At 39.4% G+C, this 25,784-nt stretch overlaps 2 protein-coding genes across 2 annotated transcripts in view; one reads left to right on the top strand and one right to left on the bottom strand.

Annotated features, from left to right (window-relative positions):
- The window catches only part of LOC107387584 (SH3 and cysteine-rich domain-containing protein 2), a 59,977-nt gene extending 54,978 nt beyond the window's left edge, over positions 1 to 4,999 (top strand). Inside the window, exons 7-11 of the mRNA XM_015962640.3 lie at positions 1,321 to 1,376; positions 1,531 to 1,619; positions 2,156 to 2,207; positions 2,871 to 3,008; positions 3,243 to 4,999. Coding sequence (XP_015818126.3) covers positions 1,321 to 1,376; positions 1,531 to 1,619; positions 2,156 to 2,207; positions 2,871 to 3,008; positions 3,243 to 3,341 — 434 coding nt within the window. The 3' untranslated portion in view covers positions 3,342 to 4,999. The remainder of the gene's footprint in view (positions 1 to 1,320; positions 1,377 to 1,530; positions 1,620 to 2,155; positions 2,208 to 2,870; positions 3,009 to 3,242) is intronic.
- Positions 5,000 to 23,083: 18,084 nt separating this feature from the next.
- LOC107387849 (large ribosomal subunit protein eL19) lies at positions 23,084 to 25,282 on the bottom strand. Its single transcript, XM_015963075.3, has 6 exons — positions 25,145 to 25,282; positions 24,205 to 24,311; positions 23,985 to 24,107; positions 23,652 to 23,772; positions 23,464 to 23,574; positions 23,084 to 23,281 (listed from the first exon to the last, which is right to left on the bottom strand). Exons 1-6 carry the CDS (start codon positions 25,147 to 25,149, stop codon positions 23,155 to 23,157), a joined length of 594 nt encoding a protein of 197 aa, XP_015818561.3. The 5' UTR covers positions 25,150 to 25,282; the 3' UTR covers positions 23,084 to 23,154.
- Positions 25,283 to 25,784: the final 502 nt, after the last annotated feature.

Below are 25,784 nucleotides of genomic sequence, written 5' to 3'. Positions count from 1 at the left end.
TTTTGAGCACGTGTAAAAAAAATAAAAATAAAAAAACCAAGAAGGAGAAATTACTTATGTTGTGTGTATTACTTTGTGTATGTACGCATGTTCAAAATAAAGACAAAGACTGGTAGTTTGTCCTAAAGTAGAAGTGGTAGCAGTCGGCTGTTTCTCCTCTGATATTACTGAGTGGGAGAACCTCTCAGTTCAATCAGTGGGTACCAACCTATCAGTGGTGTTCTGTTGCTAAATACACGAGTGTGTGAAGACTGGAGAACCCAGGGAAGTGCGCTGGTTTGGCAAGATCGACAACCGGATGGTCCAATAGTTGCTTTAGTCTGAAACGTGTTATTGGCAGAGGTTTTTAGGCAAATGCGAGAGAACCACTATAATATTTTTTATTATTTGTTTGTTTTTGGTTTTGTCAGTAATCTCCATAATACATTTGTTTACATTTATAGGTAACGTTTGAAGCTAATTGTTTTCCAAATTTGCCATTGAAGCTGTTAGAAAAAACAAATGCAGATTGCTCTTTTTACACAGCTTTTAGTCAGAGTGATTAGACTTTTTCATCCTTTTGAGATCACCTACACGAATGATTCCTGTGCCGTTGGGTCTCTTGATATTACTGTGATGCTGCTAAACAAATAGTTCCTTGTGATGTAAGGTTACACCAAAATAGAGGTTATGCAGGCATACGTGATTTTCTCACATTTTAAAACTAAATGTCAAAAACAGAGAGTAACAGTTGCGGAAATTCTTTAACCTTCACACCCAAAAAAATCTAAAGATTTTTCTCTTTGCATAGAGAACAGTACCGTATATATAATATAATATGATATCAGATAAGAATGATAATATAAAAATTATAATATGTATAAAAGTGTGTGTGTTTGTGTGTGTGTGTGTGTGTGTGTGTGTGTGTGTGTGTGTGCGTGTGCGTGTGCGTGTGCGTGTGTGTGTGCGTGTGTGTGTGTGCTGTAATACCAGGAGAACGTTTGCTCTGCCTCCACTTCTCTTTACTACGACTTGGTCTCCCACTTTGTCTCCTTTCTACCAATTCTGCCTTTTTCGGGATCCCGTCGTTTTCTTTCTTCGTTCTCATTTTTTTTACACATTTTTTTCAATTTTCCCCATTTGTTATTATGTTATTTAAAAAAAACTTTTTATTATATATTTTTTTCCTTGTGAAGCGCCTCGAGATTTTTATCTTGACAGGCACTATATAGAAACGTGTTGCTTCTTCTTTCCTTGTTTTTTCCCTCTCACTCTGTTGTCTGCCTCTTTTTCATACGTGACCTTTATTTGTCTTGTTTATTAGTGTTTGTGTCTCTGCAGTGCTCACCCCACCTGAAAGTGAGAAGGCTGATTCAGAAGAAAGGGTCAGCCTAAAGGTGTGTTGTCAGCATTCTCTGATTTTACTCTTTTTACTTCCAGCATCTTTTTGTTGGACTAAACGCTGTCAATTCATCTTAGACTTGATTTTCTCATTTCTAGACTCCCACATGATGAACTGTCTTTTTAATCTCTTCTACTGTTTCTTTGCAGACTCCCAAGCGAGCAGCGGTTCACTCCATTCACACCTACGTGGCCCTCTACAAGTTCCTACCTCAGGAGAAGAACGACCTGGAACTACAGTTAGTCAGGCTGTTCCGTGTACAGTATTTAGTGTGTTTTTATGTGAATTACAGTAGCCAGGTGGAGAAGGGCGTTCATACACCATCTGCTTCCTCAGCGGGATCATAGCAGGGGTTCAGACTGGAAAGGAGGGATCATACTGGGAGGACGTGGAGGACAAACAGCTGCACTGAGAGCGTGTCAGAAAACTAGTTTTTGTCTGTCAGCAGGTACAACTAACTGCTGAGTGTTACAACACTAATAATCTGGGAAGGATGGAACAGTGCAGTCTCATAAGACATGAGCATTTCTCTGGGATGTTTGCAGCGATTCATGTAAAACAAAACATGAAATGAAGTGGTTTGTGGCATTAGTGAATGAAACATGTGTTCATACTGGATTGCTTCTTATTGAATTAAAGATCAGATTTTAGGAAGAAGGCACTTTTTCCTAAAGGGAGAAGGTAGCATGCATCAGATATGTAAAATCTGCAGTTTAAGATAAAGGTGAGTCACCTCAACATGAACTTTGATTAATAATCTGTTTGTGTCTGCAGACCTGGTGACAGAATTCAAGTCACAGATGACTCCAATGAAGACTGGTGGAAGGTACAGTCTTCCATTCTCTCAATACTTCAGAAGCTTTACTTTCTCTTTCTACTAAATCTGGGCTTTTGTGAATAAAATATCATCACTATAAATAACCAGCAGGTCTTTGAATAGAGGCTGGTACCATGTTGGTTTGGTCTCACACAGCTGAAATTCTTAGCAAAGGCTCAGAGACCAGTACTGGAGAGTTGCTGTGTGGGTTTGAATGAAAAAGAGGACGACAGATTGGAGTTAGTTTATAATGAGACAGCTGACATTTTAAACTTCACCTGCAGAACTAAGCTGGCAGAAAAAACCACCGCAGAATGTTGGTATGGGTTTTAAATACCTCTGTGTGTACTATGTAGTACTATGTAGTACTCACTACTACAAATCTCAAAACTGCTCAGAAAAGTGTGATCAAAGTTTGGAAAAACAAAAGCAGAAACTTAAACATACAGATAATTGTTGTGCAGTGATTTATTTTCCTCAACAAAGAATAAAATCTGTATTTAAATTAATTTAATCCTGTTTTCTTACTGAAGGATAATATTCACGCATTTGATATTGCTGACATGCACGCGCGCGCGTGTGTGTGTGTGTGTGTGTGTGTGTGTGTGTGTGTGTGTGTGTGTGTGTGTGTGTGTGTGTGTGTGTGTGTGTGTGTGTGTGTTTGATTACCAGGGTAAAATCAGAGACAAAGTGGGATATTTCCCAGCCAACTTTGTGCAGAGGGTTCGCCCCGGCGAGCGGGTGTGGAAGGTCATTACTGGTTTCCATGGCAACCGGGACAAAGGCCAAATGACTGTGAAAGAGAATCAGGTGAACGAGCTAAATACACATTTAATAAATTATTCATCTTGAGCAAACACACACCCTTGAGGTTTTTTTTTCCTATTGTATGCAAATTCTTGCAGAAACTGATAAAACTACAGAGTACATTCAGATATGCTTTTGTGTAGCTTTTGTCCAAGTGCACACACTTTATCTCACATTCCTGAATGTTACTAGTCCTCTCTCCCCACCTTTTCTCACCATTTGACTCCTCCTCTGCAGATTTGCGTGGGGAAAAATGAGGAGACTGACGGCTTTCTTCGGCTGAGTAGCGGGAAGAAGAGAGGCCTGGTCCCTGTGAAGTATCTGTTGGAAATCTGACACCAGCACGCCTCTCCTTGACCCTCATTTTGAACAAAAGTGATGGAGAAATTCTCAGGAGTGTTCAGCCAGCACCTCACTGACAAGCAACCGCCCATCACCCCCTTTAACAGATTGCTGCAAATTGGCAGCTTGAGTGGAAGACCCCACAGTTTTGCTTTGGAATGCAAACGGTACTGATGAAGACATGAGGGAGCTTGTTTGGAGCTGCTCTTCCGGTAGCACAGCTTCTATTTGTGAGCTTTTCTCAACAGAAATGTAGCAGTTACACTGAGAAGGAGATGTGTGAAGGAACTCTGGCTACCTCACAAGGCATCTCTGCTGATCATCTGCTCACGAAGGACGAGAGACTTTATGTCAAGGCGTGTCCAAACTGTCTGTTCAGAGCAAACTGTCCTCAACTATGTGTGTGTGTGTGTGCATGTGTGAGAAGAGAAAACACAATGAAACACAAGCTGTTGGCCGTCGTTACTTTATCAAAACACTTTTTGTTTGAACAGACTTGAATGAATTTGATTTGGCCAAGTCTAAGAACTGTTTCTGTCTTGTTCTGTCTGCTGATTTCTGACAATGTGCAGGTTTGTTGCTGTAATTCAGATTCATGTATTGCTTACTTGCTATGAAATGATTCAGGTACCACATTATGTAAAATCTCAAGCTGTCTGCTCTATTTTGGTCCAACACACACACACACTAGCAGGGTTTTCTCCGGTGATTAGAAAACGGTGCGTTTGTGCTCTTCACACCTTCTAGTGACAAATACTTTGCATGCACTTAGGGGAGTTGTTGGTTTGTCCTTCAGTCAGACTCTCCCTTTATCGCTTCACTCACTGTAACTCAGAAGGTATACATCTAATTTATTTAAATGAGCCATCAGTCTCCTGTTCTACTACAACCATCCTTTATCGATATGTAATGTCCTGTTGGGTTTATGTATGTGTCCTGTTCTGGGGAGCAGAACTACTCGAGCCACGTTCAGGTTCCTTGAGAGAAATTTGGCGATTGCTGTGAAAGTTTCAGTCTCTTGAAAACAAAAATGTGAACATCTTGACTAATACGTGTGCAAAATAATAATAAGTGGCAAATGTACCTCACTGTCTTTGATTAATTGTTCTGTCATTCATAACAAGGCAATGACAGTAATGCCTCGGTAAGAACTGTAAATATGAACATGACAGTTTGTAAATAGCCTTATTAAGATCATATTTGAATGGCTCTGATAGCACTCTGACCCAGGAGGAGCCTAAAGAGGGCATTATTTAAAATATTCTCACCTGCAATAGATAATCGTCCTAGCTATCCACCGTATGTATGCATCTCTCTGCTCAGTAATCATCTCACCCTGTCAGCACAAATCTAACCCAAGACTATGCACAACAGTTCTAGTCACTCACCCTGTTAGCTTAAATCCAGTGTAGCTGTGCCTGTCTGTGTCACACGTTGCTTTTCCAAACTTTGAATTGGGACTTTGAAATTGCCAGCTGTCTTGTGTGAACTTCATGCAACACAATATTATCCTCACTGACTAGAACCAGGATTGGCTCAGGATGAGTATTACTAGTTTCACCTAATTGCACATTACTAGGCTAGTTCTTAGCATGGCTAGCTGTCCTGTGATCCTCATATACTGTATGTCAATAAACTTGGATGAACTCTCACATCATGTTTCTGATTACTTGAGAAATAAATATTGATGTGTCGTCTTTCTGACGCTGCGTGAAAAGTTGTGATGCAAAGAGCAGCTGCTTCTAGAGACGATCACAAGGTGGGATTAAAGAATGTTGTTTCCCGTTATCTGGGTTTAACACTCAAAGCCAGTATGTTCAAACTTGGAAGTTGAGAACATAAAAATGGATCACATGGATCAAGTGTCAGGAAACAACTAAATGTAAATGGGAAACACACAGCAGATAAGTAAACTTAAAAGTTTAATATAGTTTTAATTTTAAAAAGAAGTAAACCACCAAAGACACCCAGAAGGTTTATAGGTTCCTGCACTTTTTTGTTGTGTTTTATCTGTTTTTAAGACCAAACTAGCCTTCGTTGGAACAAAACAAAGATGTAGTTTCACTCATAAAACCTGAAGCATAACATTTTGATGATACCAAATGAATGATTTAAGTAATTTAAAGCTGAAAATGTTTTGATTCTAACAATCGGAGGAATTTTACAGCTAATTTCATTTATGTTTTCCAATTAAAGAAAGCTCCCTTCATGTATCAATCTTCAAGTACATGGAGCTCTTTTATTTAAAATGACAGAAAATTTACGTTGACTGTTCCCTCCTAATGACCATAAATAACCTGATTGACTCCAAAAAATGTATTCACAACAGGGGAGCTGTTGGCAGCTCATAGAAACAGGCAGAGAAAGTGCTGTGTGTGTGTGTGTGTGTGTGTGTGTGTGTGTGTGTGTGTGTGTGTGTGTGTGTGTGTGTGTGTGTGTGTGTGTGTGTGTGTGTGTGTGCGTGTGCGTGTGTGTGAGTGTGTGTGTGTGTGTTCATCCCTGCTGTGGTGCGAGGAACATTTCTCAAATCATGACCCAGTTCTGTTATCAAACTGGATCAAATGTGATTTTCATCTCTGTGGAGAGGCAAACAGAAACGTGTGCAACTGGCAGAACATCGAGTCAGGCTAATATTTTATAAAATTGTTGATTTTGGAGCTTGAGAATGGTTTTAGCACTCCAAAGGGGCTCTGCACTTTTTCTACATCTCAGACCTTTTTCCCCACCTCTTCAAGTGGAGAAACGCAAACTTTTTGAAATGCTCTTTCTTTCACACAAAATAGCAATAAACAAATAAATAAAAAGTTGTTTGGTTCAATCTTTCTCTTATGGTAAACGTTAAGTTTGGGACAACATACATTTAGTTTTTAGGAGCCTGACTCTGAAAAGTGTCATGCCAGCACAAGAAAGTGACATGAAATGGATTTTTAAATGTGTGTGTGTGTGTGTGTGTGTGTGTGTGTGTGTGTGTGTGTGTGTGTGTGTGTGTGTGTGTGTGTGTGTGTGTGTGTGTGTGTGTGTGTGTGTGTTTACTTCCCCTGAAACTGAGCAGCAGCTGCAGGACCCATTATCGGCAGGATTGATGATCTCAGCTCAATAAACATGAACAGCCAGCAGAAACCCTGCAATAAATGCAAGTTCTGGAGGAAACTTACCGTTTTAGAATCATGTGATTAGAGAGCAGGTAGAGCTTTGGGAGCACTGATGGAGAGGGGAGAAAATTAGCTGCTTATAGACAAACTATGCAGACCATCACATCAAACTTCAACTAAATGTGGCAGGGTGGCGAAACAGGGGCCCGGGCGGGATTCAGTCCCCAGACTCGTGGGTGAGGGTCATGCACACTAACTAGTCAGCCAAAGAGACATCCCCTTGGCCAAGTAGCCAGGGTGCGTGATCAATCGGGATACAGTGACACTCAACCTGTCAAATAAAAATAATCCTCCAGATGTGCATTAGACAACTTTTAAGTGGCAGTGTGTAGTTTCCTGGCACTAAGGGGCAGTACACACATACATTTTATGGTAGTTTTACATCAGTGGTACTCAACTGAGGCCTGTGAGCCCCCACTTAGTGGCCACCGGACCTCCAGCTAACCCCAGCTAATGAAGTTTTCAATGTGGCCCTCAGCCACTTTTATTTGACTACCCCCGTTTTACACCATATTGCCATGACTGTTGCTAGTTTAAAAAGCATTATGGTAAATGTTGTTACCTGTGGAGCAGAAAGCATGCGAGCTTGGCGTGACTCCTCAGACTTTGATGGTTCCAGTTAATTCCTTCGACAGAATGCCTGCCGATGACGTCATCTTACTATGGCAACACGGCTCGGCCAAAATATATTGCATATCTTTTTCGATTCTGTTCCTTTACATATGTTTTGGAAAGAGTTTAGCAGTTTTGTTATTAAATTCATGTCTCTTACTACCTAAATGTTTTCGTATATGGTAATGTAACTTCTGTAACTCTTACATACAGCCAAACAGGCGCAGGACCCCGAACTGGCCAGAATAAAATACAGCATCCCTCAATGATGCTAGACCCGCACTCCACGTACTTTAGACCTGATTTATATGTTATTTTTCAACAACCGGGCATCATTTTCTTCATTTTCAATGAGTCAATGGATATTTCCAGAGATTACTGGTAAAAACCGCACATTGTCTGTCTTTGTAAGGTATGCTATGTGAAACTATCCTTGAGGGTGATGCCTCTAAAGAAGCACAAAAATCCTGAAATAATCTCTTAGTGTTTTCTTAGATCTGTCAAAAGGATTCGATAGAGTTGATTTTAAAATTCCTTTAACAAAATTAAAAACTGGAATAGGAAAGGTTGCTTTTAGTTGCTTCAATAGTTACCTTTCAGACAGGGAGCAATATGTTTGCAATAACAATCAAAATTAGTATATGGGGTTCCCCAGGGTTCCATTTTCAGTCCTCTTATATTTTTCAATTATATATGCACAGGGAAACATGCAAACTCCTTGCAGAGATACAAGATACAAGGCTGGGATACAAATCCAGCACCTTCTTGCCTCAAGACAACAACGCTATCCACTGTGCCCCTGAAACAATACAATGCAGTGATTTTTATCTACCTTCTTGCAGATTGTCAATTAAGCGAAATGCTCCTAAATATAGGGGGCCTTTCCTTTAGAATAAACTGCCACCAACTCTTCAACATAAAATAGCACTCCATTATTTTAAAAAGCTGTTAACATTCACGTTAATCTCGATTAGCATATATAGTAATATACATTTCTTATTTGTAAACTGTATATAATTTTGTTGTTGTTGTTCGCTTCTGCTGCTTAATTAATGTCTTCAGGGAGGTGGATTTATAAGGTCTGTGGCTTTTCTTAACCTCTTCCGCTGATATTCTCATCAACCAGAAGATGTTTAATCACAATGCAGTGCAGCACAAATGACAGTGACAAAATTCCTCATATTCCCTGTAAAGCACAGCTCCAGAGGGGTGATGATTTAGGTTTGTTTTATGATAAATGACCTGCAAATGTCTAGCATCTGTCAGAGTCAGAGGACTCCAAAGCGCCTTATACTATGGTGTAACATTCATTCGTTCACACGCACACATTTACACATTGATGGTGATGAGCTAAGATGTAGCTACAGCTGCCCTGGGGTACATTGACAGAGGTGAGGCTGCTGATCACATGACCTGAAGTCACCTGTCTAACAGCTGTGGTGTAATGGTTCAAACTGGGTTAAAGGTGTGGTTCACTGAAAAAACTTTTTTTGATGATTATTTCTGAATATAAATGGTCACTCTGAGATTTTGATGCAGGCTGAACATGAAAATCGTCTCCTACACCTATCTCCTGCATTAGCTTCTGGTAGAAAATAGACTGTGAAACTCTAGGATTAGAAAATCTTGACAGATCTACGTTACACTGTCACTTAACATTCATGGACTCACCCATCTTGACTCATGACAGGGAAGGCTGTTGTTAGTTCAACGTCCAGGAAACAGCAAAGAACGTCTCAGCTAGTAGAAGCTAACTGTTAGCATTAGCAACTTCACCACACAGCAGAACTCATCCAGGCATGTGTTATTTGTGGAGATAAAACATCAACGTTGCAGAGCAAACAGTCAGTGGTAGAGTCACGTTGCTGTTAGCAAATCAGAGGCAAGATGTCCAAATATCAAGAAATAAGACTCCAAATCCTGTTGTCTGAACCTACTTTCTTCTCAAGCTGACTCATGCTGATCCAGGCACTTGTGGGCTTTTTTTTCCCCAGAGTACGACTTACAATACCTTCATTCCTACTAGAGAACACTGAAAATGTATTGATTAAACAAGTGTTCAATACCTTTAATAAAGCAGGAGATATACCCATTTCCACAAATAATTAAAATATGTGGATAAACGTGTGTTAAGGTGATTTAGTGCGATTGTTTCTAAAGGTTGTTTTAGATGCTGTTAAATCACAGAATGTGCTCTGGCTGGGCTTGTTAAAACACTGGTTCTGCACTTTTGCTTAATGTTTGTCAAATGATTAAAGTCGCCTGTTTAATTCATTACATACTTTTGTTCATTTGTGGTCATATTTTCATTTAACCAGATAAAACAAATGAAAACATGTCCTTGGGAACAAACATGACCTGGCTGAGATGTCTCAGAGGTAGTGCAACACAAGAACATATGAGTTCTCTTTATAAAATTAGTTTACCAGGATGGTTTTCTTACAGCTATTAAGCCAGTATACTAATAGTACTGAAGCTTGTACTTTTAGATGAGGTGAACATGGGGAGTAGATGTTCTTGATACCAGATGGCCGTTTCTTTGGTTATCTCAGATGTTTTTCTGAATTGAGCCCTTGACACCTTGTAAACACAACACAGTGTTCCAGTCTTGCAGATCCACTCCACCTCCACAGCTGTTCTTTGTGATTTCACTCCACCAAATCATTCTGTAACTCCACAACAATCCATCATTTAAACATAAATAATGATAAGCACCTTTGGTGTGGCTTTAATTTTAACTTTGGCATCTTGACTTCCCTGCAGAACGTAAATCTATGAGCTGAACTGTCACGTTGACAGCAGGAGGTTTGAACCCAAGATGCAGAATTTCCCAGAACGACTCGAGGCAGGAGTGGTTAAAGAAAAATAATTCCTTTATTTTATGGAGGATGCACCAAAAGTCCAAAAACACAAGAACCAGACTAAATCTCAAAAACACACTGAACGCTCAACAACAAAACAGAAGCTCACTCATGAGCACAGACTAGGAGAAACGCGAGAGAGAACGAATAACGCTGACACACACAATGGACCGACAAACACTGAAGGACAAGACAGGGTTTTTAAACACAGAGGGAGGTGATCAGGGGAACAGGTGACAGGTGTGAGTAGTGAGAGATGGAGGGAAGGCAAGTGCATACAATAATCTAAATGTGAGGCCAGAAACAAGCAGGAGGTTAGATAAACCTAAACCTATAAAGCACTAGAGACTGAGGGCAAATATAAGCAACCAATAACTAGAGGGATGAGGAGAACTAATATAAAATCAAGCAGGGGCTAACAGGGAGTGATAGGGAGACACACGAGGGAAGCCTAGAGAGAGGGCAGGAGGGGCTGGGACCAGAGGGACACAGAACAAGACAGGGGCACAGGGACGCCGAATAGGAGACACATAAGTAGGACGCAGGACGCAGAACATGACTTGAACAACATAATTGATGTACAAGGACACCAGCATGTGGATGCAGGATAGTGTTAAATGTATTTAAACTTAATGTTATCCCTTTTCCTTTGATCAGGATGTATGGAAAGGGTTACTCAGCTTCAGCATTATAACCTGTTAATGACTGCAGACCCTGCAGTGATTTATCTTCGTATTTTAGCCTGCAAGTCAGTCAAAGTGGAGCCTTCCATCCCCTAGTCACAGTGTAAACACAACAGACCTCTTTTTGTCACTTTGGTGTCCTAATTTCCTGCTCATGTAAGACTTTCCTGAATAATTTTGGGATTATCATTCACACTTGATCTTCCTGTAGTATTATGAGGTGCAGCTTGTAAAAATGTAGCAATATAAATATGAATAATATAGATAAATATGTAGCTAATGTGAACATTCATACCGGAAAATGAAAGCAGCCAACCAAGATAAAAGCAGGGAAAACTAATTCCTTAACTAACATCTTAGAGTCCAGTCGATGGTAACGTTTAGAGTCTATTTTACCTTAGTATTGTTCTTATCCGGGTTCTTCCAAATGATTTTAAACATTCTTATCATCATGGAGACTCTGACAGAAACCACCTCTTCTCCATGCTTTTATATTGTTGGACTACTTTTATTTTATAGCTGTCTGAATTTTAAATTTCAGGTAAATGTTTAAAGACCATTCATCTAGATTTTAGATGTCCAGATATCATTGTGTTCCACTTCCTGCAAAATGGTTTCCAAATCCTAAATGTTCACAAGTAAAAAGGTTTTCTGTCATTATTTCCACGAGCTCACTATTGAATTCAATTCAAGTTTATTTATATAGCGTCAAATCACGACAAGAGTCGTCTCAGGGCACGTCACATAATAAGCATTCCAGTACAGGTCAATTCATTAAGCCAATCAGAAAAAAGTTTCCTATATAAGGAACGCAGCAAATTTTACAGCAATCTTCATACTAAGAAAGCATGCAGCGACAGTGGAGAGGAAAACTCCCTTTTAACAGAAAGAAACCTCCAGAGGATCCTGGCTCAGTATAAGCAGCCATCCTCCACGACTCACTGGGAATCAAAAAGACAGAGCACACACACACACACACGCGTGCACACACACACACACACACCAAGTAATGTTGCTATGGTTACATTGTGATCTCTAAGTAAATATTCTATTTGGTGAGGGATAAACTTTATTGTATTTATCCTAGTGAATATATAATTCACTATCAGCCAAAGCTTTTCGTTGTTCTCCTTGACCAACAAAATATGCCTAAAATAAGATCAAATGAAAAATATCTATTGTACTGAATCAGCATGATAAGAAACCCTGTTGGAGTTCTGTTTTGATAATTTTTTGGGGGTGGGGGGTGAGGTGGGGTTTGGGTGGGGTGGGGGGTTAGGCATGTTTATGCCCAGAGACTTAGTTAGAGGAGCACACCTGAGCAGAGGCACAGACAAAGGTACAACAAACAGTAGAAATCTACAAAAATAACATGCATTGGAAAAGTACTGGTTATAACTAAATTCTACAGATGAACCCAGTGTTAAATGCTGTATGTTAAAGAAAATCTGCAGCAATGTTCATCAGAAAACAACTTATATTTTAACTGCAAATGTCTTAATAAGTTATTTAATTAACTGTTTTAACATTCCGTGCAGCCCCCAGTCGGGTCGCTCTACTCCTTCATTTCATATAAGGACACATTGTTTTGATGTTCGAACGCCTACAGGTGTGATTCCGATATTTAAGATGTGACAGACGTGTGTGAATCTTTCTATCTGCAGGATGTATTCTGATGTGTGATGTATGCACCGTCTGCTGTGGTTACAGTAGAGATCGTGATGGGGTCTTCCCTCTGAACCTCGTGTTGTTACTGATGCTTCCTTCAACTCAATCTTTCTATCCCCCTCTGAGTCCACACACACACACACACACACACACACACACACACACACACACACACACACACACACACACACACACACACACACACACACACACACACACACACACACACACACACACACACACACACACACAGAGGAAGATTTAGTACATATTTACTGTTCCGATACTTTATGTGAAGATGTAATTTGCAAATGCAAATAAAATATCAAGATTTATTCTGTAATTTGCCCAAATGCATTATTCAAAGTTCTCACACTTCTAGCTGACTGTGAGAAAATAAATCATCTGATCTTGCAGCAACAGTTTTAATATTTCATCTGACTTTAATTTTTTTCTCTCATTTTTGCTTTATTGACAAATCTGTCAGTGTAATTTGTTGTCAGGTTAAGCTCTCAGAGCACTGCTGTGGCACCATGGATTAATTTTGCTGTGTTTGCTGATAAGCTCTGCCTGCTCTCTGGCTGTGGGTAAATTCTCCCAATCCTGACTGGCAACTGCGTTTGTGCAACTCCAACTGCCTTGCAGGACTAAGGTTCACTTACGAAGTGAGGCTAAAAGCAGGGAACATTTTGAGGACTGAGATTTTTATTATAATACTGACGATCTATAGTGTTCACATCAGTCTTGCCACCAGTCGCGGGAAGTTCAAGATTTAGCTAGAGTGTGAAACGTGCTCGAAAGCATCATGCGGTCTCCATGACTGCCTCTGTCAATCCTTCTAGCTCTGTTCAAGCATCATGTCACTCAGCTGATTACAGTTTGGTCTGTGTGTTACACTTGGTTCTCTGACTGTCTGATTCAGAAGCCAGATGTAGTCTGCCAAAAGCCAGGCTGAAAGAAAATCAACAAAATAAAAGTTTTTCACCTCAAATTGGACAAAAATTAAAGTTTGGTTGTTAAAAATGCTTCAGTGCAGGACAGAAGGTAGCGATCTGCTCACATCAGAGCAGCTGCAGGGTCTAAACTGTGTTTGATATCAGTGTGCTGCTAAAAGTGTCAGTTTGTGTGTGGATATGGCGGGGAGTTGCACAAAATAACATTCCTTCCAAGCCTGTAGGTGGCAGTAATTCCCCAACTCTTTGGCATCTTTGCCGGAAAACATTTCTTGAATGTGCAATACAAGAGTTATCTCAAGGCACTTCACATAATAAACATTCCAATTCAGGTCAGTTCATTAAGCCAATCAGAAATAATGTTTCCTATATAAGGAACCCAGCAAATTGCATCAACAATCCTCATACTAAGCAAGCATAAAGCGACAGTGTAGAGGAAAACTCCCTTTGAACAAGAAGAAACCTCCAGAGAATCCCGGCTCAGTATAAGCAGCCATCCTCCACGACTCACTGGGGATCGAGAAGACAGAGCAGACACACACACACACACGCATGCACACACACACACACACTCACTCACACACACACGCACAAAAACACACACACACACACACACACACACACACACAAAGACAAGTAATGTGTCTATTGTTATATTGTGATGTCTTAGTAAATATTCTATTTGGTGAAAGATAAACTTTATTGTATTTGTCCTAGTGGATATATGATTAAACGGATAAACTAGTATTAGCACATCCAATGTCAAGGAAAGCAAAAAGTTATTATCAGGAGAGGGAGAATGTTTTAGTGGTTAGCAGCAGTGTGCTAGTCGATGGCCCCCTCCATGAGGCCACCACAGCTCAGCAGAACGTCGTTGTAGCTTCTTCTGGGGAGAAAAACACTTACAGAGAAAATAAAGTTAACAGCTGAAATTGCACAAAATAGTACAGTTAAAGAGCAGACTGTAGAAGAAAGCAGTAGAGTGTGAAAAGTGGTCAGTGTATCCTCCAGCAGTCTAAGCCTATAGCAGCATAACTACAGAGATAACTCTGGATAATCTATCCTATTTAGATGGAGGCTTGTTGGAGGCAGGGCAAGGGAGAGCCGTCTTTACAGACTGTACACTCCACCTCCCTCTACTCCCCCACTTGTCCAGATCTGGGCTAACATCAGATTTTTACCATAGACCCTTTCAAATAAAAATGTTTTAAGCCTAGTCTTAAAAGTAGACAAGGTGTCTGCCTAACGGACTAAAGCTGGGAGTCGGTTCCACGAGAGGAGCCTGATAACTAAAAGATCTGCCTCCCATCCTATTTTTTTTAGATAGTTTGGGAACCACCAGTAAACCTGCAGTCTGAGAGCGAAGTGCTCGGTTAGGAACGTATGGAACTATCAGGTCACTGATGTATGATGGAGCTTGTTTATTAAGAACTTTATATGTCTAGAATCTCCACTAATGAGCCGGAGAAATTAGGAATGGGAGAGTGAGGTGAACATGGGAGACAGGAAACAGTATATCAGATGGAAGAGAAGAAGAACGCACAGGAGGGTTTTGTGCATTTAGCTCTGTTCATCTGAAAATTGAAAAAAGAATCTGACCACTGGCGTTAAGTGGGGCAAACGGAGGAAAGAAAGCTATAAACTATACAATTAGAAGGCTCATCAAGCTGACGAGAGCAGGATAATTCATGGAGATGTTAGACAATTGTTTTTATATTTAAAAATTATCTCTCTTTAGCTGCGTTCATTCCCTCATTTCCATTGTTATTGAGGATCTCTTAAACTTTCAAGCTTTTATCATTTGTCTTGACTGGGTTGAGCGCCAAACGTAATAAAAAGCACTGCTTTGTTTCGGCTCAGATTCCTCTTTTTATCTAATCCCATTAAGGCTCACGCTTCAGGAAATAGGAGGGCCTTGTGGTAATGAAGAAACGCATTAACAAATCTACCAAACCACCTCACTGCACTAAATCTGCGTCCTCCCTCGGTAAGACCGTGACAGCTTCCCTTCGAAGAACATTTTTATTTATATGGGTGGGTTTTGATGATCCGTTTAATATTGTGGTCAAATTAAACGTTTGGTGGAAGAATTGTGAGACAAGTTGCCGAGCATCAGGATGAAACATGTCAGGCAGTTTTGCAGATGTTCTAAGCCTGTTGAATCCTTTTTACTACTGACCTCTAAAAGTTTAGGTGCCCTGTTTTTTATGCATGGCAGCAACTCAACCACAAGTAAAAGTGAGAGACGGGTATCCGAGCAAGCTACTTGCAGAAAAACCCTCCAAGTCTCCCATCATAACGGTTTGTTGTTTTAATTTTTATTTTCCATAAATAACCCTGAATAGTTTTATCCTGCTGTCCACATTAGTGAATGTAGATGGGGATGGGAGGGGGGGGGGGGGGCTATTCATTACACAAGCCTACAATGCAACCTATTGAATAATGCTGCTTTAAAGGGACACTTGGCAGTTGTGCTTGCTTTTAGCACCCCTCTGTGTCCGTTAATAGTTGTCTGTGGTCAAACTGAAAATGAAACCTGTAAGGAAAATGAGAGGTTCTTACGTTTTATTTAATGAGCCGTAAGGCGTGGGATTCCATAGGAAATATGAAATCCACCTTACGGATCGAGGGTTGTTTAAACCAGAAGATTGGATCTTTTTAATGCAGAGATTATGTAACCATTATGTATTCACTCAGAGACAACAGAATAGAAGGAGTCAAGTTTAAAAGTTAAGAATTTTATTACTAACAATTAAACTAGACTGACTTTAAACTAAATGTATAGTGTAAATAAAAATGGATGAGACAGTGAATGGATGACGTGTGATGTAATCAGAACCAGCAAATCCGAAGAAGCGATTAGTTCTGACGGGAACTGAAGATGTTGTTTTGAAATAAGCCTGGGTTAGTTTCAGAACCGCATGAGACACCATCAAGTCAGGTCTACCTGCCTTGTGGAAGTCCTCGGTAGATCAGGAATGCCGAGGTCCAGCGGACCCTCTCTGGAAACCGAGCTGGTAGAAGAAGCCGCGGTTCAGACCAGACCCGTCTTGAGTTACCTCCGGCACACAACACTTTTATTGGCGTCTGTTCAGACCCAGCCTGGAGCTTTTATTCTGAAAGGAGCTGTTGTTGCCGCTGGTTGTTATAGCGACTGGATTTTTCAGCTTGTCGTGGTTCTTTCGGTTGAAAAGTTAAAGGTCGGATTGGCCACTCCGACGCTTGCTCTGGAACGCTTTTGAACTGGCGTTAGAGCTGACGTGGCATAGTTTTATACCTCGGATATTATGGTTTACTGTCGAATGAAAATTACCAAACACCGTCAGAAGCACGCCACCGTCAGATCTGTAAGATTCTGATTGGATCAGTGAAAAGAATGTGTTATGTCTTTTTAACACTACGTGAAATGAGTCCTGTTGGAATCCTTAAAGTCACAGTACTTATTATTTCTATAGAATCATAATAAAGTAATTAATATTTTGATTTCGCAGGTCGGTCACATCTTATTATTGACTAACACTGATGGATTAGCTTTATTAAAATAGAGTTCTTTGATTAATTAAAAGAAAAGAGTTCATTCTTCGTTCTTCTGTCTTCATTGCTGGAACGTAAACAGTTTAGAAGCTAATGCATGACCTTGAGGCTGTTTCATGCACTCTGGCACTGTGTCAAAAGGGAACAGTTGTTAGAGGATAGAAATGGCTCCTTCATCACGTTACAAACCTGTCTCCTCTCTGTGTGTTTGTCTTTTTAACACCTTAATATAATAGCTGAAATGTCTCCCAGCCTTTATTAATGTCTACAGGAGTGATTCATCACTAAATAAAACAAATCAACTGTGTTCATGATCTAAAACATGCAGGAAACATGCTGGAAGAAGACTACAGCACCAGGTATGACAGCTCAATTTTTTCTAAGTCCCGACAGAGCAGCCCGCCATTCTGAAATTGCAAATGTGGTATTCTGGCCACAGGGGGCGGTGGGGGTCTGAGTGACATTTTTTTAGCATTGTAAAGTAGGAGTATTCATTTTCGGGCCTGGAGAGCCATTATCCAGCACGTTTTAGGTCCAATTCTCACACTCCCTCACTTGCGCCCTTCAGTTGCGCAATCCCAGCCAGGGGTGCATGTGCGTAGGGTGTCTCGATTCTCAAGTGCGGAAGCTTATCACACCCCTTTGCTCCCTTGATCCGCACTTCATTCAAGTCCACATTGATGGGGACTTCGGTGAAGGGTATTATCCACAATCCATTGCTGCAGGAGAAAACGCTCATGTGCCTTTACTGAAAATATACATTTTCAAATGAAAGTAGTTCATTTTACGATGATTTATTGATGTCCTGAATGTATTAGACAAAACAGCAATGAATCTAAATTTATTTCAAACAATTGTTTGTTTGTTTGTTTGTTTGAAAGTTGGTAATAAAAGTTTTTTTTAAGTAGCACAGTGACTAGCATCCCGACATGCGTTGCAATCGATAACTCAATGCTCCCTGTCGCAATTCAGCAATTATTTGCACACTTGTGTACCACGCACTCGAAGCCTTACTGTGCACTTCCTCCAAGTGCACTTCACAGAAGACTGTGGGGCGCAGCGCGAGTATTAGGGTTAGGTCTTTGTGGTTTCTCTACTTTAACATATTTGATTCAGTGGTTGAATCACCTGCAGCAGCTCATCAGGCTCTGCAGAAGCCTGTTGATCACCTGCTGATTGAAATCAGGTGTGTTGAAGCAGGGTTAAAACTTTAACATGCTGGATACCGGCCTTCCAGGTTTGGAATTGAATACTCCTGTTGTAAAGGGTCATTTTAGCACATACTGGCTCAAAAATTAAAAAATATGAAAAAGTTGCATATATGGCTTTCTAGCAGAATGGGCTCAACTCTTCCATGGCTTGTTGTTGTGCCACTATAGAAACTGATTAATTAAAAATGAACCCTTCACGTCCCAAATAAAACAAGAGTAAGGCGCCACAAACATCAGCCTTCTAAAAACCCACAAGCTTTATATTTAAAAATACCTTTCAGAGTGCTCCATGAAAAATGTATTTTTAAAAAGAACAATTGTTGCCAACGTTTTCAGGACAGCACAAGAATAAAGCTTTAATGGTTTTGCTGAATGGTCTAAGATAAATAATTGAAGTGTGTAATACAAAAGAGAATGTTTGTTTTAGGCTTTGGTTTTTATGGGATTTCATAACCAGGCGTTTTTGCTTATTTAAAAAAAACTGCTGTTGTGAAGATCTTTTATGCAGAGATGTGAAAAATCTGCAAGAATAAGATTTTAATGTGTCTCGTTGTGACTGTATTTGGTGCTCTACTGCCTCCTGTTGGACTGATCCTGCCTTCCTTTCCTAACAGACATTTTGTCACTTTGGCTTCAACCGCTAACATTTCTGTGCACCAATGGGAATATAGTATACACCTCCATTGTGTTGGTTGTTATCATGTATGTTGATGGTTGTTATGAGTAGATGATGCACAAATAATAGCAGGATCAGCAAGAATCACAGGCCTTGTGTTCTTCTTATTTGTATCCTTCAAAGTTCTCTATGTAACAGAGATGTGATAAATGTGTATAGTCCAGCAAATATTGATGGAAACATCCAGAAATCTCACCTGATATTCCAAGCTGTTGAATATGAAACGTTGAGCCTGAACGACTCAGAGCTGTTTTTTATAACACCCGTGTTACGCAACTAATTTCAGTTTTTCATTCACTTCAAAATAACATAAAAAGGATCAATCATGGTCAGAAATGGATGACAGGAAGTCTCTCTTATCCACTCTTTGTTTTATCCTCTCAGCGACCAACATTATATAAACATTTTAAACAGCAACACTTTTTCCCTCATTTAGGACTAAATAGTCTAAAAAAATTAAAATTAAAATTAAACAGTATCCCTTAGCAGCATTGTTGACAAAAGGCTAATTTCCTTATAAAGGGGAAACCCTTTAAGGGTCTGCAGTATTAAACCCTCACTATAGAACATGCACATAATTATTTTCATTCAGTAAATTTTCATAGATTTTCACATTTTTAACTCTGAATTTACAACAAAAACAAGCATTTGAACAAACGTCAGAGTATTTATTTTATCATGTTGAGCATCAGAGCTAAAGCATTAAATGTTTCTGATGTGGCACAAACAGACAATAATGACGAACTGAAAAATATCACTGGATAAAACACATGGATCACACTGTTTCTTCTTACATGAGAATCCTTCTATATGAGAAGTGTTTTGCTTTTATAGATTTATGAAGTTCCACCATGAAGTAGTCAATCAGACCACAATAGGAACTGCTTGAACAATGATTTTAAGAACTAAACAGTTTTGGAATAAAATTAACAATCTACGCGGTACGTCTGATAGCAGTACGAGTAATTTTAGAAATGGCAGCCTCACTAAAAATCCTAATGAAATTGTGGAGGGCTTTAGTCTGCATTTCTCTAAAATGTCTCACTCTAACTTAGCTACTTGCTCGACTAGATCATGTTTTTTGGTCACAGACTTGTTCTAGTATGTTTTCGTTCTCACACATTTTTCCTCCTAAGGTTTTACAAACAATACGTTCACTGTCTTTTTCAAGTGCTCCTGGTCCAGATGGAATTGAAAGTAAATTTGTTAAAGTTGCTGTTCATGAGCTTGCTATTCCATTAGCTGAACTTTTTCATCTCTCAATTAATACTCTGTACTGTTACGGTACCTTTAGTATGGAAATGCACTAAGATTTTTCCTTTGTTTACGGGAGGAGATGCTTGTGATATCAACAACTATAGACCTATAGCAATAATAAATTCTGTTGCTAAAATATTTGAAAACATAGGTTTCAATCAACTTTATAGCTATTTAGAAATTAATAACATACTTTCTCCATTTCAATCTGATTCAGGAGAAATGTCTCTACTATTACTGCTTTGACTAAATTCACTAATGGTATATTTCAAGGTTTGGATGAGAATCTACACTCTGGTGCAATTTTCTTGGATTTTACTAAAGCCTTCAATCTAGTGGATCATTATTTGCTCTTGGATAAGTGAAATGTGATTGGTTTCTCTAGATCAGGGGTCCTCAATTATGATGGTCCGAGGACCACTCACTGTCGATGCGTGTGCTTAGCTTCTCTCACGTTGCTGCTGGCTGTTCATTACACCAGCCCTCTATGTGACAGTGCACCTCCCGTTCCCCAGCTGGAGTGTGTGTGTGGGTGGGGGGGGTTCAGAGGCCCACAAAGAGGGGGCCGCCACGGGCCGCTTATTGAGGCCCACTGCTTTAGATCCTCGTTACTTTGGTTCATCTCATATCTCTACCATCATTTTCAATATGTCTCACTAAAAGGAGCTCAGTCAAAACTACGAGGAATTTGTAGGGGTGTTCCTCATGGATCTCCGCTTGGACCTTTGCTTTTTTTCAGTTTTTATCAATGATCTAAGTTGTTCCATGTGTGCTGTGCATCTGTACGCTGATGATACCATATTATATTGTTCCAAGTCCACCACACTGGAAATTCAGGAGTGCCTTCAGTCTAGTTTTGATAGCTTACAGCACTGGCTTAACAATTTATCCTTAACAAGTCTAAATCTTATGCACTTCTTTTTCTGAGACATAAGTCTGCTACAGTCATTATTGGAACTCTCAACTTACACTTTTTGGGCTCTTTGCATCTAAAATGCATAGACAAAGTTAAATATTTAGGAGTTTGGTTTGAATCTGATCTTTCTTTTAAAGCTTACATTCAGTCAGTCACTAGTAAGGTTAATTATCAACTTAAAACGTTATATCAATCAATTAACTGCTTTTAGAGTGAGAAATCATATTGCGACTCGACTATTGTTTCTAATCCTCGATTACACAGATTTAATTTACCAAAATACCACTGCATCTTGTCTCCATCCACTAGATGTTGTTTACAACAGTATTTGTTGTTTTGTGCTGCGTTGTCCTTTTAACACTCACCACTGTACTATGTTTGAAAGTTTGAACTGGCTTCCTTTAAAGGAAAGACGAAGATTTCATTGGTTATTTTTTATCTTCAAATGTATATTTTTTAAATTTTCCTGAGCATTTAAAATGAATTTAGTGCCCTTTGAGTGTCCATATAGTATCTGGTCAAATACTCAGATCTCTTCTGTTGTTCCTCCATTTAAGAAGGAAGTTGGGAGACTTGCTTTTAGAGTTAAAGCTCCACAGGACTGGAATAAGCTCCCTGTTGAGATAAGGTCTATTACATCTTTTTGTTTATTTAAGAACTCTGCTTATTTACACATTTTACCTAATTGTAATTGTGTTTAATTGATAATGTGCTGCACCTAATTTACCACTGGTAAGAAAGAAACACAACCTGATTTACTTTAAAATGGTATCAGAGAGCATTGTGGGAGTGAGAATGTATATGAAGAGTGCTATGTGTTATTGTTTTAGTTTGTGGTTTTGTTTGTTTATTTTTAGTTATCTTTTAAAAATAATTTATATTGTATTATCATTGTTTTCTACTTCTTTTATGTGTTTGCCTATGTGCAAATGGGTATTTGTTGTGAGTCACTTGCTGTCCTAATTTTCTCTGTAGTACTAAAGGAGGACCCCCTCGAAAATGAGATGTCTCATCTCAAGGGGGTTTGTCCTCCAAAAACACAAGTTAAATAAATAAATAAACTTTCTACTATTGAACATCCTGGGTGACTTGCACTGTGCTGAAGCCTCTTGTTTTACCAGAAAGATATCTGCTTTGTATCTGCTCTTTACCGTGGAGAACATGGAGTATTTTTGTTTCCTCCATCAGTGATGCCACATGACAACAAACCAGATGAGATCATAGCCCAGGGGTCTATGTCGCCCCTCATTCCTTTCTCTTTTTACGGGTGAGCTGGGGTTAGTTCCGAGCCCCACCCACAGGTGAGTGTTGTTCCATTTAGCTGATTCCTCATACCTGGGAGCAATCATCAGACACTTCCATATGCAATGGCCATCCATTTCTGTCTGGTGAATGTTGCCATAGCAACACTTGTGAAAATTTTGTCAATCTTCTTAATTTTGTTTTGGCTGAATGTAAACATGAATAAAGTTATAGGTCAGTGTTGGGAAGGTGTTTCCCAGGACAGTGGTGTTATTACTGAGAACCAGCAGGGGTCAGCAGACTGCTGGTGAGCCCAGTAGAACCCATCGACATATAAATATTGGACAATGGGTTTCCATAGTCTCCAATAATAAGTTTTTGTGCTAAAATGGGAGGTGGCCACCACCGCCATTTTGACCGTGTCACAGGTTCTGTCAAGCCCAGACAATTCCACAAAAGGGAAGAGAGGTGGAGCTGAGGGTGGGGCTGTAAGGCTGGGATCAACTGACAACACCCGGTCAAACTAGCTACAAGCTAACCCAAAGCTAATGCGGAGGTGGGAGCTGAGCTAACGGAGGTAGCAATCTAGCTACAACCGGAGTTAACTGTGCACAACACCAGAGCATCTGAGTCAGAGATACGCCGGGCTGACCGCTGGGTAAAACCGGGTGGGCAGATTTTATATGCAGATGTCACTGATCAGCTGTTGCACATAAATCCAGACATTAATCCACTCTGTGGAAAATCAGCAAGAAAAAGTATGGTTAATGCATCTTATTGTAACTGTATGTGGTGCTCTACTGCCACCTGGATTGATCCTGCCATCCTTTTTAGTCAAACTACATGTTTTGTTTAGTGCAGAAACACATTTTTTTTAATGTTTTAATACAATTCCATCACACCTCAGGGTGAAAGCTGCACTCCTGTACTTCATCCTCTTATCTCAGTCAGGAAGTAAAAATCACAACAAATTACAATTTCTTTAATCTAATTTATTATCAACAAAAAGCTGAAACTGACAGACTTATTATACAAACTGAAGTCATTTCTTTGTTGCTTCTTCTTCCTTTGTCAAGCTCTTTATGATCTCTTCTTTCTTGGCCTGGAGGCGCTCCTCTCTGCGTTTTCGAGCCTCCTTTGTCTTTGTACGACGAGCCTCAGCCTGGTCACTGGTGGGGACAGAAGTTCCATTCACAGTAAACCAAAATGTCTAAATATGTGTTGCCCCCCCCCAAAACACACACACACACACTTTATATATATATATATATATATATATATATATATATATATATATATATATATATATATATATATATATATATATATATATATATATATATGGACTTACGCTAGAAGCTTCTTGCGAGCCTTATCAGCCTTCAGTTTGTGGATGTGCTCCATCAGGATGCGCTTATTTTTAAACACATTCCCCTTGGCCTTCAGGTACAGACTGTGGTACCTGGACGACACAAAGCAACTCAGGAAATCTTAATCCTGAAACAAGGTATAGCATTTAATGCAGATGTTCACACTTACATGTGCCTGTCGATTTTCTTTGCCTCCCTGTAGCGACGAAGAAGTCGACGCAGGATTCTCATGCGTCTCATCCATGTCAGCTTTTCTGGCATACGGGCATTGGCAGTACCCTTTCTTTTACCTGAGAGAGAAGCGTGCACAGTCAATGTTTTGCATTAAGATCATATTTTAACTATTGCCCTAAATTCTGCAAATGTGCAGTAGCTGTCAAAATCTTTAAGCAAAATTATATTAAGTGTCAACACCATCATTTATGAAACTGGAAAGTGTAAATACTGCTACTTAAAAATGTAGATGTGGAGTTAAGCATTTTTGATGTAAACAATTTCTCACCATAGCCCATGTGGCGTCCCTTGCGGCGTGCCACAGTGTTCTTGCGGCAGCGAGCGCGAGAATGAACGGTCACTGGTTTCCTGATAATCAACCCATCCTTCACCAGTTTTCGGATCTGCTGACCTGAAACGCAAATACAATTCAGCAAAGACAGAAAATTAGATACAATTATTAATTCTTTTTTATTTTCAAGTGATGCATCACACAGAAAACAACTCACGAGAGTTTGCATTGGCAATCTCATTGGTTTCATTTGGGTCCAACCACACCTTCTTCTTGCCACAGCGCAGGACGCTGGACGCCAAGCGCTTCTGGAGCCTGAGCATGCTGGTGGAATAAGGAAAGGTATCAGATGTAGCAAAACTTCAAGATTTCCTGTGAAATCAAACTACATTAGGGTTTAACTGAGATTACATCAGCATGCCCCAATATGATGCAACACTGTGTTTTGATGTCATCAAATTGAACAAAACTTCCACTAAAATTTAATAATCGCCTTAATCTGAACTATAAATTTTCTGTAAAGTTTAAGAAAATACCTGCATCTGTAAATCAGATTATGTTAAGCATGTGTCGCTGCTACATTACGTGGTTACAGTTCCCTTTGTAACAAATGTGAAGTTGAATTAACCTCAATCAATTTTGCTAACACTATCAATCCTGAGAAAAAAAAGATCGATCTAGCATTACTGTAGTTTGTCGAAACCAAAAATAATAATAGTAACAATCCGAGTGACTTCTGCTTCAGCTCCTTACGCTTGTGAAGGTGTTAGATCATCCAGATTGGTGATCCTGGTGTGTTCAGACGAACGTTACTTGTTTAGTCTGTTTATTTCTCATCCGAATATGCAATAGACAAGATCTCCTTTACCTGTGACCATAATTGTTTAAGTTACCTTAGATTTATTCCACTGACAATACATTAAAAGACTAGCTGCTGATCTCAGCGGCGTTTCACCAACATGTTGAAACATTGTTCTGGTTAAATTAGCATGAATAGCTTTCAGCACACAGGCCTAAATCAAGACTTCATTAAAGTTGTTCCTTTTACTGAAAACGGAAGACACCCGACATTTTAACTGTGATCTTAAAGGTCAGACATGAACACGTTTAGGTCACAACGTTTAATAAAAAATTACCCCCCAAAAAAACTAGCTTACCTCATGGCTACCGATTGTCAGACTCGAACTCGAAGGAAAATAGACCGAGTAGGACTCAACTATTATAGGAAAAGCGATGGGTGAATCTACTTTGATAATACTGAACGTGACTGAAAACAGCTAAAAATACTGTTAATAAGTATTTTAAATCATAAAATGTTCATTTCGAATACACATCTGTGATAAAACATCTTCAAAGTTGTAATTTTCGCGATGCACGATTTGAAAAAATGGTACGGTCCAAACAACTGTAGCTTGTTAGTTTATCCACTAAAGGACGCACTTTTACCATTGCAAAAATTACTATATCTCAAATGTGCTTGTATTTTTGTAACTTAATAAATAAAAAGACAGATATGAAAAGCTAATCATAACGCCATATCGCAAACATAATGATTGTTACTAAACAATTAATGCTTTCTCATTCTCATTGACATCATATTTTCACTGACATAATTTTGAAGGATGACTTATTTTGCTGGGTTTGTCTGACAGGCGCTATATCAAATACAGGCCATTTTCCATATACCCCCATAAAAAATTAAGCATTTACACATACACTATTTGTATTTTTAACTTAAAAAAACATTTTCATTATTTGTATTTGCATGACAACCTTCCTCCCTGTCCAATATGGCGA

Source organism: Nothobranchius furzeri, chromosome 16 (assembly GCF_043380555.1).
Source record: "Nothobranchius furzeri strain GRZ-AD chromosome 16, NfurGRZ-RIMD1, whole genome shotgun sequence".
In the NCBI taxonomy this organism is placed as follows: Eukaryota; Metazoa; Chordata; class Actinopteri; order Cyprinodontiformes; family Nothobranchiidae; genus Nothobranchius; species Nothobranchius furzeri.
The sequence above is the reverse complement of the archived record's forward strand: the minus strand, read 5'-3'. Positions and strand labels throughout refer to the sequence as shown.